At 38.5% G+C, this 17,902-nt stretch overlaps 1 protein-coding gene across 6 annotated transcripts in view; it reads right to left on the bottom strand.

Moving 5' to 3' along the window:
* Positions 1–17,902, bottom strand: part of ralgapa2 (Ral GTPase activating protein catalytic subunit alpha 2) — a 182,579-nt gene that overhangs the window by 66,808 nt on the left and 97,869 nt on the right. For all 6 annotated transcript variants that reach the window (XM_057858646.1, XM_057858642.1, XM_057858645.1 and 3 more), the window contains 3 exons: positions 12,287–12,397; positions 9,746–9,814; positions 9,406–9,543 (listed from right to left, as the gene is read on the bottom strand). In XM_057858646.1, coding sequence (XP_057714629.1) covers positions 9,406–9,543; positions 9,746–9,814; positions 12,287–12,397 — 318 coding nt within the window. The remainder of the gene's footprint in view (positions 1–9,405; positions 9,544–9,745; positions 9,815–12,286; positions 12,398–17,902) is intronic.

Below are 17,902 nucleotides of genomic sequence, written 5' to 3'. Positions count from 1 at the left end.
GTGCCATAGTGCTTTAATTATTTAGTATGATTTGGGGAAGACTCCCACGAAGAATAGTCAACATAAAAGATAGCAATAGTAATCCAAATCTGCGTTTTTTTACTCACTCGAAGATCCAGGAATTAGACTGATCCCATGGCAATGTCGCAGCCGTCGATTCCACAAAATAGAGTGATCCGAAAAGCCGCTGTGGGACCGACGAATCAAAAAAATGGACAGATCCGAAACCAATATTGCAGACGTGGTTGGACCGTCGGATCCAGAAAATAGACGGGCGCCAAAAATGTTCGGGCGCCAGTTGTAACCCGTGGTGGGTAGGGTACGTGCATACAGGGACCAAAAAGGGGGAGAAGCTTCCACTTATGCACATTTATTCACTAAAAATAGTAATTCCACCTTGACCACTCACTTCACTCCCCTTGTTTCCATTTGACTGGAAATTGCATCCAAAAGCAGCACATCGTGGCATTTTACTTTGCGAGTTTAGGCAGCAATAAGCAATTGTTGAACACGCTACAAATTTGGAAAGATACCAATTACGTCATCACTGCGAGCCCGCAAACCATGGCGCCAACTAACGGTCAAAATATGGACTAAATATTATAAAATATTGCCATTGATTTAACATTTTATGTGTTTCTAACAACATATTTTAGTACAAGAGAACAATTATGGTTTATTAGAGCCTACATGTATTTAAGTTAGAGGATCCCTTGAAGGCCTTCGACAGCTCCTTTGATCTCACCGTGGTGTTTTCTCTTACTTCAACAGTCAAGGGTACACCCAACTAAATGTGAGGTTTAAATATGGCAAGCCTCCTTCAAAACACTGGGTAATGATGTTCTAATCATGTGCACCTGATGTGATATACCCGTGTGCGATTTTAGCCATTTTAAGAGGGATTGAATGTGGGGGTGTCCTAATTTATTCCTCAACAGAAATTGCATTTACCGGTTTTTAGAATGACATTTTACAGAAAGTTATAAAATATACTTTTTCAGTTTTAATTGTTTAGTTCTATTACTTGAATCTGTCAAGAACGTTAAAATTGATACCAAATATCCATATGACCAAATATGTTAGAAAACACACAGGCTTCCATAGGGTGTCCTAATTTTTCACATGACTGTAGTTAGTGACATGTGTTTTTATTGTAAAATTGTTTCAGTGATGTGCAAAGATACTGAATTAGAAATGGTAGGGTCTGGTGAAAATAGTTTACAGTGGCAACTGTACAGGCTGTTTAAGGTTGATATGATTGAGGAGCATAAGCATATAAAGAGAACTAAGAGCAGTCAGGGAGTGCAATCCTCTCAAAGCATGTTCGCTTGTTTACTCAGTGAGTAAACGCTAAATGTTAAAGTAAATGCGAGTAAATGCTACAGACTAGCTCAAACAGATTCAACATTCCTGGGAACAACTAGCAATAACACTCTAAATCATGCACAAGTAATTATTATTGTCATGTGAAACGACAGACATAAAATTGGAACACTGAATGTTCCTATGGTTAACAGAAATGGGGACATTAATAAAATTCACTCATTGTAACGGGTTAGACATTTGGAGTCTGGTGGTTACAATTTAATAAAAAATTCCTGGAGAAAATACACACCTATAATAGTAAAAGTCCTGAAGTATCAGTAACTGTAATGCGATGTTTCACAGAGACAAATGTAAAATGCTACAATGAAAAAAAAAAACTCCTGGGATGGAGCATCTCTCTTTTTACACCATGGTGATGGAGGAAGAAAAAAAAATGTGTTTTATTGCTCCTAATCCATCTCTTCTGTATTGTGAGAATGTATCGATCTACATAACAGATGGACGAGCATCCCGTGGCAGCGCCAGATAAGGCACAGCGGGGCAGTCGATTAGAGCCATCAGACAGGTTTATACGGTTTGATATAATTAAGACTTTTTTTTGCGTGTTTAACTGCCACCACAAAAATGCATCCTTAACACACCTGTAATTTATATGATGACAATGGACATAAGGGGGTTAGATCATATGTCTAATATATGTAAATGAGGGGCCCGCTTGGTCACAGTAGAGTAACTTGGGGGAAAGCCATGTGAAGGCTAATCCCTTTCAGTGAGCACATGCGCTCGCACTTGGTGGAGCGATGCAGGCTGCACAGGCTGGGTCTGTCATCTGAAACAGTATTGTGTGTGGCAATGTAGACAGTACATGGATGAATCTCCCAAGTAGACCTTTTAGTACATGGGGGAGGGATTGGCAGCTTGATGGTGAAAAGACCTGAACCAAACAGCTGCTACAGCAAAGCCCCCAAAGAGCTACCCTCTGTGGAGAGGTGGAGAGACAGAAAGGGAGGGGGAAAACCCAAGGCTGTGCTTGACAACTAAGTGACTACATTTTGCATAGCAACAGTTCTTGGAGGCCAATCCAGACAAATGAGCACACTGTAGTTCACAGGGGCACATATAGACTGCTCAACAATTTGGAAGGACATTGATTTGAATTATATCCTGGAGACAATTCCCTTAACTTCGACTTACCCTCACCATGTCTGTCTTAATACAGTAAAACTGTCCTCAATTAAATATATTGTACACATATTTGCATGTTTATCACTACAGTGAACCCTTACAATGAGGTTCAAATTTAAATTGCTCCTCATAGAGACAGATGTACACCTAACACTGGTGCACAGAGGGGTGGTGCAGCTGGCTGCTGAGGCAGGAACGAAGAGCAGATGGAGAAGCTTGAACAGAACACCAGTAAGCCAAAAAAGGTCTATTGCAATGTCACAATAAGCATAACCTTTTTTTTTCTCTAGAATTGGATGGCATTTTACGTCTCATTGTTAAATTTTAAACAATCAACATAAAAAAATGCAGTTTGAGTAGATTTACTTATCCTGAGACTATTTTTTTTTTCCAAAAAGAAGAGAATGCTTAAAAATAGGTTTTAAAGAGCAGATAAATCTGGATTGTACAGTAAAATGCCTTTTTTTCCCTAAAAAACAAATAAACAAATATAATCTCAAAGAAAACATAATGAAAGTTTCTCCCCCCCCCCCTTTTTTTAAAATTGTATTATTTGTAGGGGTGTGACAAAATATCGAAATGGTGATATATCGTGATACTTTGTATCCCATAAGGGTATCGATATGCTCCTGCCAAGAATCGCGATATCGTTTTAAAACGGTGTCAGTGTCTAAAAAATAAATAAATAAATAAACCAACAAGTTGCCACCAAAATCTTCGACCATGATAGTGTCTCAATTAACTCTAAGGCTGCATTGACGGTGCTCATCGCCCAATCGATTTAGACTGGGAACGTTCGTTCTTTCGAAATCTGAGCTTTCACAGTCATTCTGTCCGATTTTCAGGGCATTTACAGGTCACTTGTTGTTCATTTTAGGGCATTTACAGGTCATTTCCTGTTGAGTTTGAGTCACTGCCTATTCATTTGGGTGATTCCCAGGTTTATTTTGAGTTACAGAACAGGACGTGACCCATAAAATACCCCAAAATTAACATGAAGTAACTAAAATTAACAGGTAAATTACCTTAAATGGCCCAAAATTACCTCATTGCCTTGCATTGGCCGCCACTACCGGCCATAGACGTTCAATCCGTTTGAAGTAGGAGGGATGGCAGCGAATGAACGAATGTTCATTATCTGCCACCCTACCAGTTCAAATGGATTGGACGTCTACTAGTTATAAAATCAATCCAATTGACAGCAGAAGCTTGTTTTTTCTGTTTATTAGTTGTTTGTAGAATATCCTAGAATAATTTTCCGACCAATGTATCGATAATCGTTGTGTCGCCATATCGTCAGATCATCGTTATCGTGAGCTTTGTAATGTAAATCGTTAGAGCTGGGAATCTCTGGGCACCTAACGATTCGATTGCGATTACGATTCAGAGGCTCCGATTCGATTATAAAACGATTATTGATGCACCCCCCTCCTTTTTTTTTTTTTTTTTTTTTTTTTTTTTTTTAATGTTTTGTACATTAGTTTCAAAATTGTTCAAAAATACTCTCAGGCTAAACCACAGTACTATTTCAGTATCAAGTTAACATATAGCAGTAAACAAATATACAAAAATAACATTAAATAAAAAACTCCAGTCCCCATTCTGTATCAGCAGCTTTAAACTACATTCAATTAATTTAATGTTGTGAATCAACCGTTAAATTTGTTAAAATTGCTCCCGTTATTCCATAATTTCCCTTTTGTCTACTTCGACATGTGAAAGTTTTAAAACTATTTTAAAGATAGATTCAAGTCAATATTTTACCGATTTAGGTGTATTTTAGATAAAAAGTTAATTAGGTTTGCTTGGAAGGTTTGCTACAACAGCCTTGCAGGGAAGTGTGGCGGCCGTTTATAACGCCCGCATCTAGCTTTTTGTAGATGTGCTGCTAACACTACCAAATCTATATTACATCTAGTCCTATATGAATGATATCCACCGTAAACTTTGTAGCAGCTTTTCGGCAGCAGTCAGGTATGTTGTTGTGTTTTTTTATCTCGTTGCATGAGTTGAGCTAGAGCCGTGAGTTGAGCATTGGCATTACCGAGGGGCCGGGTAATGGGAAGCATGATGTTTAGCTACTCTCGCTCCGTTCCGTCCCGAAGACCGCGCGGCGCGCTGAGTGTTGTGTACTTCCGCTTTACTTCGCATATTTCAATAATCGGAATTTGGATGTTTGTGAATCGTTCTCGAATCTTCCATGGCCGAATCGCGAATAATCTAAGAATCGGAAATTTTGCACACCTCTACAAATCGTATCGTATCGTGAGGTACCAAGAGGTTCCCACTCCTAATTATTTGTTTCATTGCAGTCTTTTATAACTGTGGTAAATTTCGCTTTAATAAACATATTACATCCAAATTAGAATTCTGATTCATAGAACATACAGTGAGGAGCTGAAGCATTTGCTCCCCTTGTGATTTTGCAAGTTCACCCAATTAGAAAATAGGTAGAGGTCAGAAATTTCAATTACAGATGCATTTCCACATATGGAGACATAATCTAAAAACAAAAACAGAACTAACATTGTATGATTTTTCAATAATTTATTTGTAATTTACTGGGTTCATAAGTATTTGTACCCCTGAGAAAATCGGTGCTAAAATTTAGTGCAGAAAGAAGCCTTTGTTTGCAATTACAGAGGTCAGACGCTTTCTGTAGGTCTTTACCAGGTTTTCACATATGGAAACAGGGATTTTGGCCCATTCCTCCACACAAATCTTCTCTAGATCTGTCAGGTTTGGGGCTGTCGTTGAGAAACCCAAAGTTTCAGCTCCATCCAAACATTTCTATTGGATAGAGGTATAGAGACTGGCTAGGCCACTTCAGAACCTTAACATGCTAACTCCTTGGTCAGCTTGGCTGTGTGCGTTGGATCATTGTCATGTTGGAAGATCCAGCCAAACTCATCTTCAAGTCTCTGACTGAGGGAAGGAGGTTTCGGGTCAAAATCTGACGATACATTTCACCATTCATCCTCTGCTTTGTACAATACAGTCGTCCTGTCACCTTTGCCGAAAAGCAGCCCCAAAATATAAGGCTTCCAACCCTGTACATTAGGGGTGTGACAAAATATCGAGATACTTTGTATCCCAAAAGGTTATCGATATGCTCCTGCCAAGAATCGAGATATCGTTTTGAAAAGGTGTCAATGTCTAAAAATAAAATAAAAATGAACCAACAAGTTACTACCAAACTTTTCCACCATAATAGTGTCTCAGTTAACTCTAAGGCTGCGTTGACGGTGCTCGACACCCAATCCATTTAGACTGGGAACGTTCGTTCATTCGAAAGCAGAGCATTCACAATCATTCTGTCCGATTTTCAGGGCATTTACAGGTCACTTGCTGTTCATTTTAGGGCATTTACAGGTCATTTTCTGTTGAGTTTGAGTCACTGCCGTTTCATTTGGGTGATGCCTAGGTCCCAGGCCTAGGCTCAAAATAAACAGGAAGAGACCCATAAAATACCCCAAAATCAACAGGAAGTAACTGAAAATGAACAGGTAGATGACCTTAAATGGCCCAAAATTACATCATTGCCTGGCATTGGCTGCCACTACCGGCCATAGACGTTCAAATGGATTGGACGTCTACTAATGATAAACTCATTCCAATTCACAGCAGAAGCTTGTTTTTCTGTTTATTAGTTGTTTGTAGAATATCCTACAATGATTTCCTGACCAATGTATCGATAATCGTTGTATCGTCAGATCATCGTTATCGAGAGCTTTGTATCGCAAATCGTATCGTATCGTGAGGTACCGAGAAGTTTCCATTCCTACTGTACATCACATTGGGGATGGTGTTCTTGGGATTGTACTCATCCTTCTTTTTCCTCCACACACGACGAGTAAAGTTTGCACAAAAAAATTCTACTTTGGTCTCATCTGACCACACGACTTTCTCCCATGACCCCTCTGCATCATTCAGATCGTCCCTGGCAAACTTGAGACGGGCCTTAACATATAGTGGCTTCAACAGGGGAACCTTCTTATCAATGCATGATTTTAAACAACTGCAGCGTAGTGTTCTACTGACAGTAGCCTTTGAAACTGCGCATCCAGCTCTCTTCAGGTTATTGACCAGCTCCTGCTGTGTAGCTTTAGGCTGAACTCTCACTTTTCTCATCATGAGTGATACCCCGCGAGGAGCCCCATTCGGAGGTAGATTATTGTCATGTTTAGCCTTTTCTATTTTCTAACAATTGCTGCAACTGTTGATTTATTCTCATCAAGCTGCTTTCCAATTTCCATACTTTTCCAGCTTTGTGGTGCTCAAGAATTTTTTTCTCTGGTGTCTTTCGAAAGCTCTCTGGTCTAGCTCATGGTAGCAGTTGGATTATGACAGACTGTGGGGTGCACATTGTAACAATAAAGAACTCAACGGGCGGTAGGTGGGTGGTTACTCATGGGGTGAAGGTGGACTTTTTCTAAGGTAGACTGAAAACTCTTTAAGTGTTATATTTATTGCTGATTCTCAGGGGTGCAAATACTTATGAACCCCAGTAAATTTCCAATAAATGTTTGAAAAATCATACAATGTGAGTTTCGGATTTCTTTTTTTATTTTATTTTATTTTTTTAGATTATGTCTCTATTAGTGGGAATGCATTTGTGATTGAAATTTCAAACCTCTGCTTATTTTCTAAGTGGGTGAACTTGCAAAATCACAAGGGGTGCAAATACGTCCGCTCCTCACTGTTTGTCCCACAACAACTTGATACCATCTCTTTTTTAGAATGGAAGAAGAAAGCAGTTAATGCGCCAGACAGGACATCTTCAAACAGTTTACCAAAATAATAGGGACAAATTCGGTTTCTCTCTTCTATTTTTCATATTTTTATAAAATAATTCTAGCCTTGACTGTATGTCCCACTCCACTTCATTCAACCCGATTATGCATATGATCAGAACAAGAAATTTGTATTACTTAACTTTGCTTTTACTCTTTTCATTTACATGAGTAAATTTAAGAAAAAGCTAAAATTAGTTCGGTTTAGCAACACTGTTATCGTCATTAAAGGGAAAATTCAGAATATTTGACATTTGGCTTAATTTTAGAGTTAGCAGGGGTTTAATTCGTCGGTGCAGTTGGTTTCAACAAATTTTGTGCAGTTTGTTAGTTGCAGGGCTCCGGAGTGGCTACGTTAGCATGAGTGAATGGTGCTTGATAGCATGTCAATAAAAAAAACAATATTAACAGATCTTACTGTTCAAATGAAGCAATGTTGTGGTCAAAGGTAAACAGTACAGTACATCAGTGTGATTGATTTGGGGGATGGGGAGTTCCCAATCCGTTTGAAGTGGGAAGGATGGCAGCGAATGAACGAATGTTCATTCGCTGCCACCCTCCCAGTTCAAATGGATTGGACGTCTACTAATGATAAACTTATTACAATTCACAGCAGAAGCTTGTTTTTCTGTTTATTAGTTGTTTGTAGAATATCCTAGAATGATTTCCTGACCAATGTATCGATAATCGTTGTATCATCAGATCATCGTTAACGTGAGCTTTGCATCGCAAATCGTATCGTATCATGAGGTACCAAGAGGTTCCCACTCCTACTGTTCATACTACAATTATTGACATACAATGGTAAGTTTTAATAACTTTGTCCTGAAAACTTAGCTCAGACTATTGATTGCATGGGTCATCTGTAACTCTGATGCGTTCAGATGTTTTTTTATTGGCATGATAGCAAGCTCCATTGACTCGGAGCCCTGCAATTAACAAATAGCTAACAAACTGCACAGAATTTGTTAAAACCACCGACTAATTAACTCGAAAATTAAGCCTAATGTAAAAAATTCTGAGCTTCCCCTTTTAGCCAAGTACTGTATTATAAAAATCAAGTAGAACACAAAAAACTAATTTTACCATTGATCTGAAAGCTGAGCTATTAATGATGAATATCAGAAATGTTAAGGCCTATTTTCCAAGAATTTTGAGGCCCAAATATCTTCATATTCTGTAAAATTGTGCTATTTGATGTTGATGTTAAACCAAAAAAAATAAAAATAAAAAAATAAATAAAAGTTTGCAATTTAAGCAAGGTCAAAATTAAATGGGCAACTACCATAGCAGGGATGCCTTTTGGTCAGTAATGGAGAAAAAGGGAGGGTATTATGGCATAATTAGCACATATCCCATGCTCATGGATATATACAGATTACAGCCTCGATATTGCATTGATATTGGCAGACATTGTTTAACGTATTATTTCCAATGAAACCCAGAGGGGCCTTGTTGTTTGTGTTCAGATAGACAACCAATCACGCCTAATTGTCATAGCTTTTATAGCAGCTGCAGTCGGTCGCATATTAAGACATATTCCATTCAAATCAGCAGAACAAGCGTTTATGGTCTGAGCTTATCAAATGGACAAAGGGTCCTGTTTGAATAATTGGACCATTTCTTATCAGGGCTGACAACCTTACAAAGATCTGCCGTTGACCACATCTGCCCAGACTGGAGGGAATGAATAATATGTCATTCATTTTGGCCTAACCCTCCTCAGGGTCAGAGCAAAAATGAAGGATCAGAGCGATTAATGCAACTAAATCTAATACAACTGTATCAGCAATAGAAAGCTCATAAATATTTTTATTGGGGGAAAAGGGATTTGGCTCATGATATATAAACCATTTACTTCAGTTAGGCCAAGTAACTTAGTAACATCATGTATAATGTTAAACGGGACAAAGCCAGGAGATGATAGTGAATGTTTACTTATAGAGGCAAGACTACTACTGTATGTGGAAAGGTGAGTGAAGCTCCAGCTGTTGTCTCAACTTCCATAAATTACAAAGATCTCAGATAATACTTAAAAAAAAAAAAAAAAAAAATACTATAAATGCTGTTCTGACACCATGGTGACTGTGACCCTACTCACCCTGTAGATGTAGTCCAGCAGTGGGGCTTTGTGAGATGCGTGCCCCTCCAAAAGAGATGTGGTAATAGGTTCTAACAGCAGACTCAGGGGAACAGCCATACACCAGTCCAAAAGACATAGCAGTAGCGACACCACCAACTAAAGAAGTAAGTAGTATATTTTCCAAATGTAAACAATGACACCAAATGAAACATCAAGAAAAAATGTTTAAGAAAATAAAATGGGACAAATAAAATAAGGATTAGAGAAACGAGAATATACTGTATCTCAAGAATGTTAACATTCCAACATGATAGATCAAGGTCATTCATATCTTAGCCATTTCTTTTCCAAAGTGTACCTTTTTCTCAGCTTCCACTGTTGAATGCTCAGCGCTCGGCAACAAAAAGGCTATTGTGGCCACAAATATCTGCAAAGGGACAAAGCAAGGAGGGGAAATAAGACATTAGGAAGGAAAAAGCTATTATGTCATTTCTTTCTTCAATAAACATTTTCTAATATGCTTTAAATGTGACAATTTCCATAACATCCATCCATTTTCTCTACCGCTTATCCTGCTAAGGGTTGCATTGAGCTGTAGCCTATTGCAGCTAATTAATTCCTGGACTAGTCAAGTAAGATTTGGACTACTATAGCCCTTAAAAACAAAAGCGTTTTGAAGGGCTTCACTCGCCCACAGTTGATAAAGATTGGTGACATCTGCTGACTAATCCTTGCAAGTAAAGACATACAGTGGGGCAAATAAGTATTTAGTCCACCACTAATTGTGCAAGTTCTCCCACTTGAAAATATTAGAGAGGCCTCTAATTGTCAACATGGGTAAACCTCAACCATGAGAGACAGAATGCGGGAAAACCCCCCCCAGAAAATCACATTGCTTGATTTTTAAATAATTTATTTGCAAATCATGGTGAAAAATAAGTATTTGGTCAGTCCCAAAAGTTCATCTCAATACTTTGTTATGTACCCTTTGTTGGCAATAACGGAGGCCAAATGTTTTCTGTAACTCTTCACAAGCTTTTCACCCACTGTTGCTGGTATTTTGGCGCATTCCTCCATGCAAATCTCCTCTAGAGCAGTGATGTTTTGGGGCTGTCGTTGGGCAACATGGACTTTCAATTCCCTCCACAGATTTTCTATGGGGTTGAGATCTGGAGACTGGCTAGGCCGCTCCAGGACCTTGAAATGCTTCTTACGAAGCCACTCCTTTGTTGCGCTGGCTGTGTGTTTGGGATCATTGTCATGCTGAAAGACCCAACAATGTCTCACCTTCAATGCTCTTGCTGATGGAAGGTGATTTTCACTCAAAATCTCTCGATACATGGCCCCATTCATTCTTTCCTTTACACAGATCAGTCGTTCTGGTCCCTTTGCAGAAAAACAGCCCCAAAGCATGATGTCTCCATCCCCATGCTTCACAGTGGGTATGGTGTTCTTCGGATGCAATTCAATATTCTTTCTCCTCCAAACACGAGAACCTGTGTTTCTACCAGAAAGTTCTATTTTGGTTTCATCTGACCATAACACATTCTCCCAGTCCTCTTCTGGATCATCCAAATGCTCTCTAGCGAACCGCAGACGGGCCTGGACGTGCACTGGCTTTAGCAGGGGGACACGTCTGGCAGTGCAGGATTTGAGTCCCTGGCGGCGCACTGTGTTACTGATAGTAGCCTTTGTTACTGTGGTCCCAGCTCTCCGTAGTTCATTCACTAGGCCCCCCCGTGTGGTTCTGGGATTTTTGCTCACCGTTTTTGTTGTCATTTTCACGCCACGGGGTGAGATCTTGCATGGAGCCCCAGATCGAGGGAGATTATCAGTGGTCTTGTATGTCTTCCATTTTCTAATAATTGCTCCCACGGTTGATTTCTTTACACCAAGCGTTTTACCTATTGCAGATTCAGTCTTCCCAGCCTGGTGAAGGTCTACAATTTTGTCTCTGGTGTCCTTCGACAGCTCTCTGGTCTTGGCCATAGTGGAGTTTGGAGTGTGACTGACTGATTTGTGGACAGGTGTCTTTTATACCGATAATGAGTTAAAACAGGTGCCATTAATACAGGTAAAGAGTGGAGCCTCGTTAGACCTTGTTAGAAGAAGTTAGACCTCTTTGAATGCCAGAAATCTTGCTTGTTTGTTGGTGACCAAAAACTTATTTTCAACTCTAATTTGGAAATAAATTCTTTAAAAATCAAACAATGTGATGGTTTTTTTTCCCCACATATGTCTCTCATGGTTGAGGTTTACCCATGTTGACAATTACAGGCCTCTCTAATCTTTTCAAATAGGGGAATTTGCACAATTGGTGGTTGACTAAATACTTATTTGCCCCACTGTATGTCAATCACAGAGCACATAATAACCACTCCCACTCAAAATCACACTATCATTGACTCGGAACTGAACCCAAACGTTATGCACGGAACTCAATTGAGTGAACGAATACACCATTAATGGCCCATACAGGGGTTAAACAAAACAACGGAAACACCTTACAATTTGGCATCATAATCATTGAACATAATTGTTCAGGAATGGCATGAGGAACATTCGAAAGAAGTTGAGCATCTTGTATGGCCGGCACAATCCCCAGACCTCAACACTATTGAGCATTTATGGTCAGTTTTAACGATTCAATTAAGACGTTGATTTCCACCGCCATCGTCTCTAAAAGAGTGAGATAGTATTCCAACTGAAGTATGCTTAAAATTCCTTTGTAAACAATTCTCAAGTTGTATGAATCAATACCTTGGAGAATTGAGGCTGTAATTGCAGCAAAAGGCAGCCCTACACCGTATTAAATTCAATTTTGTTGATTTTTTTTAAAGGTGTTTCAATTATTCTCTCCAACCCCTGTACTTTTCACACGAGTGGATTTAAATATTACCTCAATGATTTTTTTAGGCAGTGTCGGCTCCACATTTTGGAGAGGCTCCCAGTGAGAGATGAGTAGGTGAAACACATCACAGGCTACCTGAGCCACAGCTTTGTTTCCAAACTGGACAAAAAATTAACAGTTATAATTAATAATAGTAAGAAGAATGTGTTCAGTTGGTGATAAGTGGTCAGTATAGTAAATCACATCAATTAAAGTTGTATCATCCTCTCATGGTATTCATTTTTTTCCCTACACGTGAGCCCAACTGCTTGTGAAAGTCATCAGATTCTTCTATTTATTATTCATTCATTCATTTCCATGCCGTTTTTCCTCACGAGGGTCGCGGATGTGCTGGAGCCTATCCCAGCTAACTACGGGCAGTACGCAGTCAATCGCAGGGTACAATGAGACATAACCATTTACGCACGCAGTCATACCTACGGACAATTTAGAGTGTTCAATCACATATGTTTCCGCATATGTTTTTGGGATGTGGGATGGAAACCGGAGTAAACCCACACAGGCACAGGGAGAACATGCAAACTTGGCACAGGAAGGACTATGAGGCGGACGTACTAACCACTTGGCCACTGTGCCTCTTCTATTTCTTAGTTAGATAAAAAAAATGAATAAATAAAATACATTAAAAACACACACACAAAAAAACACTCCTCTGTCATCCTCACGCAATTAATCAAATGTTGGAGGAGCAGTATGGAGGACCAAAAGGGACAAAATGAAATATAGAAATACATTACATCTTTAAATACTTACATCTGTTATTAATTGATTAAAATAGGAATTAAATAAAGAGTCATTAAATATGTCATTAAAATAATAGTCCATTTGTTGTTAAAAAGAGGAAACAATTAATTCACTATTTAGTTAATCATTTCATGGACACGTGTTGTAGTGCTTCATGAATTTGTTTTATTGGTCAAACTCACCCTTAAAAGTCAGTAGGTTTGAGTACTGAGTGTCTGATTGGTTACCCAGCCCATCAAGTCAAAACAGGTCAATTTTACACAAACGATCGCAAAGCCAGTAAAAATATTCTGACACACTCGGAGGCGCTTTCTTTACTTGGGTAAAACAAGTGGAGGATGAGCAACAGCAACTTTTGGTCATAAATTCATGAATGCAATGAAGAACCGAAATTACACCAATAACTATAATCACCTCTTTGATTTGCACACTACATGTTCTTTGTCAGCAGGTCCCGCTTCCACGTAATCAACAAGGTCTAAAATATCTCTAACCAACTCCTGAGAATGTTGAAGTATATCGTCCATTGTCGTCATGTTTTGAAAGAGGGCAGCAATCAATTAGACTGAGATCAGCGTTAGCCCCGCCCACTGACTTTGATGGGTGAGTTTGACAGATAAAATTCATGAAGTGCTGCCAAATATGTCCATGAAATAATTAAATGGTGATTATTATTATTTTATTTTTGTTTACATTAAATGGACTAGTATTTTAATTACACATTTAATGACAGTTTTATTTATTTAATTCCCATTTTAAATAATTAATGACAAGTTTAAGTATTTTATCTTAAGATGTTTTTTGTCCTCCATAGAAAAGAAACTTCAATTTGTTATGTTGATAAGCCCTTAATTTGACCCCACTAGCTCAACCATGTAGGGTCAGATGCATTAGAAAAATAAAATAAGATAAACAAGGTAGGACATCTGACTTAAAAACTATCAAACCCATCACAGAAGTACCATACTTTGATAACATTGATGGCATGAGCCGAAATTAAATACAGTATCTTTGAGAATCATGGAAAGTCCCAAACACTTTATTATTAACATGTTACCCTACCCTATGTCATTGCTGGATGTTGAAATTAATGAAGTAATGTCCAATTTAGGGGTGCATGCATCAGGGCAGGTTGTAGGCAGGCATGTATGAGGGGGCAGTCAGAAATATGAAGAGGGCATCATATGTACACCCCCCCACCCCACGTTGTTATAAACTAACAACATAACATATATGTTAACTCAAATAAATTGTAACCTTATGAATAATAATGAAAAAACTACTTCTCAAACTAATTTATTAAACACAACAGAACAACCAAACAGTTAAAAAATCTCCCTACACTCCACTCGACAGCAAGTCTCCTACTTCCCATTGCAAAAACTCTCACATATTCATCCTTGTCCAAGTTATTTGTTATGGACTTCTCATGGGCCAAGATCATCATTTGTCTTCAGTCTGTCACATGAAGTGGACGTGGATTTATATGTGCTTGTTGTGATTGAGAAAACACAGTTTCTTCTAGAAAGTCTTCCCGCTCCATAGCCACACTGAAACCTGACACGACATTGTCTGGCGACATCTAGGGTCATTTAAATACTAACAGTGATTAGACGTTTACTGGGGGCTGCGCGTGCTTTACTTGCGGTATGGTGTCAAACTGGCAGACACGGGAGCCAGAGGCAGCCCACCATATTGTTTTGTGTGGCCCGCGAAAGTCAGTCATGTGCAATGATCACATTGGGAAATCTGAAAAGTTCACAACATTTTTAATTTAAAAAAAAAATTAAATTTGTATTCATTTATTTATTAAAAAAATGTAATGAATAAAAAGATGTTTCCTGCTTTTCTTTTTGTTATTTAATTAAAAAATGACGAAATAAAAACTCGACAATATTCACCATTTCCACTTTATTTGAAAATGTAAAGAAAAATGGAAAAAAACATTACTGTATATAAATATTTTTTAATTGAAGAACACCAAAACATTAATAAAATTAAATGAAAAAATATTTACTCTTATCCCAGGTTTATTTTTTTGGATTAAAAAGATATATATATTAGAAAATGTACCCTGTGAAAATGTTAAATTCGTTGAGGCCAATAAATCTAAACTATTGAGCATCAAAATAGTTGTTAATCCATTTGATCATCAATATTCGCTAATTAGTCACGCAATTGTTTCAGCCCCAGTTGGCAGACATGTTTGTCCTCCAAATGAAACCGTAACTATAATGTGGACCAGGACAAATAGTTTGACAACCCTGACTTAGCATCAGACAGCTTTGCTTTATCAATAAGGGGAAATTTGGCCATTCACCTGCACTGACAAAGACCAAGTCTGAGCAAGCTCATGTTTTCACCATTTTGGTCGATAATCAGCATGAATGTATTACCACTTTTACCCATGCCTCATTTTCTCCAGACTCATCATAGACAATCAGTGACCATTTCCACCCAAATGTGAATTTCTTCAGTGATTTAAAATTCTTTGTGCAGAAATAGAATTTCCCATTTCTTCCAGCTGAATGCCTCTCAACATGTAACAAGGGGAGACAATGCAATGAGTGCAGAAATGGCCAAACACAAAAAGAGGCCCTGAGAGTTCAGCACCTGCTTTTAGAAAAGAGACTGTCAGTGCCACTCTTCAACCCCCTCCCCCTTTACACAGCACACTCTTACCCTGCCTATACCCTCTATTTTGGGGCTGGCGGAGTCTGTGTGTCAAGTTGTACAGGGGAGTGATTACTGCTCCATTAGAGATGGAAGGGAGGGGGCGTTGCTCGAGCAGGAAGCTGAGAGTTGTAGCTGCCTAAATTTAAATTGGCCCACATCTACAGAGACAGACCAGTCTAAAACTACACCACCAAACAAGTCCCTCTCCATAAAGAAAAAGCCTCAACTAGTTTTCTATATCTCTTCAGTCAAATGAAATACTGGATCATTACAGAAATACCCACAAGTGAAATTAATGAACTGGTTATTTTCAACCGTACGTCAGCATTATTTCTGAATGAACAGATGATGTAAATAATTCATAATAATAAAAATAATAATTAACGAACTCTTTCTCTGCCATTGAAGATGAGGCATCAATCGTGTGGCTCTTTTCATCCTTTTGAATTTTTAAGTTTATCACTAGTAGATGTCCAATCCATTTGAACTGGGAGTGTGGCAGCGAATGCGTTCACTCCCTGCCAAACATTTCCCCTTCTAATGAATTGGACGTCTACCACTGTCACTGGCACCAGTGAGTTAAATGAGCCAAATGTAAGAAGTACGCTTTAATTATTCCAGGGTCCCCCCAGGATTGATAAATCTAAATTCAAGACTTTTAAGACCTTTTTTAATGCCATTTCAACTGAAACTTAATACTTTTCTCGCACCAATTTTTTTAGATCATATTGAATCATATTAAATAAATAAAGGACTGAACATCAAATTTAACCTCAATAACTAAGTGTGTTTGACAAAAGAATGCACATATATTAAAGATACCATTAAAATACATTTAAAGTAACATTATAAAGTCTGTCAGAATTTTTTAAACACACACACACACACACACACACACACACACACACACACACACACACACACACACACACACACACAATAATTACGGACAAAAAGAGGAGGAGGACAGGACTCAGACCAGCCATCGAGCCGCTAGTGCACCTGCCAAGACCCCAGTGAACATGGCTAACTCTCGAGTTAAAACGGCGAAATTCACATTCATTCGAAAGGCAAACCTAAATGTTTAAGCAGGTCCACTGCCTTCGCATGACCCATAAACTGCAACCTAAAGTATCTGGATGTAACTTGAGCCCCTATCACATACTCCAAAACAACAATATCGCGGGACTTAACCGTGCAGCAGTTGTGTGTGAAAACAATTTCCCGTGTCGACTGACATGGGAAGCAGTGTGCGTGAAAGCAGGCGTTAAATTCCCGGATCACAGCAGATGGCTGATGACTTAAATATCATAGCGGCGGCCGATGTAACTTCCTCCCTCTTTGCAGTAAGAGGAAAAGCGGTAAACAAACATCGCTATTATAAACATGGCAAGCTGGAAACAGCTAAATTAAACTGAAAACATGACCAAAATTAAAATGTCAATTATTACGTCGGGCTGGGCCAGGGTTCTTTCTCGCTAACTTTTGAAATAACTATATATTAACGATGTATGAATGATAAACTAAGGAATACTTGTTATAAAATAAATAATTTGGATTAAAAAAATGAAGGCACTGTATGGTCATTGCAGAGCCAGAGCGTGCCTATACGCCCTTTTTAATCGTCCCCTCTGCAAGTCCGCAAAACCGTATCTGTTTATTAATATTTAACAAACTTTTCCAGCGTTATTTTGTTGTGTAAATGAATTTATAATGATCATAAAAATATGTAGTCTATTTAAACATTAAGAAAATGTGCGTTTTTTTTCTGCCAACTGAGAATTCGTTATAAAAGACAGGCTTTTATGCAGACATCGTCACAAATGTTATCACACAAAACGCGGGTCGGGCTTTAATACCCGCGGACCAGTTCGGGTCGGGCTGGACATTTTAGGCCCGATTTTACCTTTATCTTAAAGTCTTGATGAGCTTAAATTGGCTGCAGTTACGAAGTCGAGAATGCTCCCTCCGGAAAAAAACACTATTTGAACAACATTATGTTTAACAGACTTTTCCAGCGTTATTTCATTGTGTAAATGCATTTATAATATTCATAAAAATATGAAGACTATTTAAACATTAAGAAAATGTGCGTTTTTTTTTCTGCCAACTGAAAATTCGTTACAAAAGACAGTTAAGACAAAACGCAATATGACCAACATTGTGACAGCCGATGCCGACTAA

This window comes from Corythoichthys intestinalis, chromosome 15 (assembly GCF_030265065.1).
Source record: "Corythoichthys intestinalis isolate RoL2023-P3 chromosome 15, ASM3026506v1, whole genome shotgun sequence".
Classification (NCBI taxonomy): domain Eukaryota; kingdom Metazoa; phylum Chordata; class Actinopteri; order Syngnathiformes; family Syngnathidae; genus Corythoichthys; species Corythoichthys intestinalis.
This window is presented reverse-complemented; position numbering and strand designations above follow the sequence as displayed.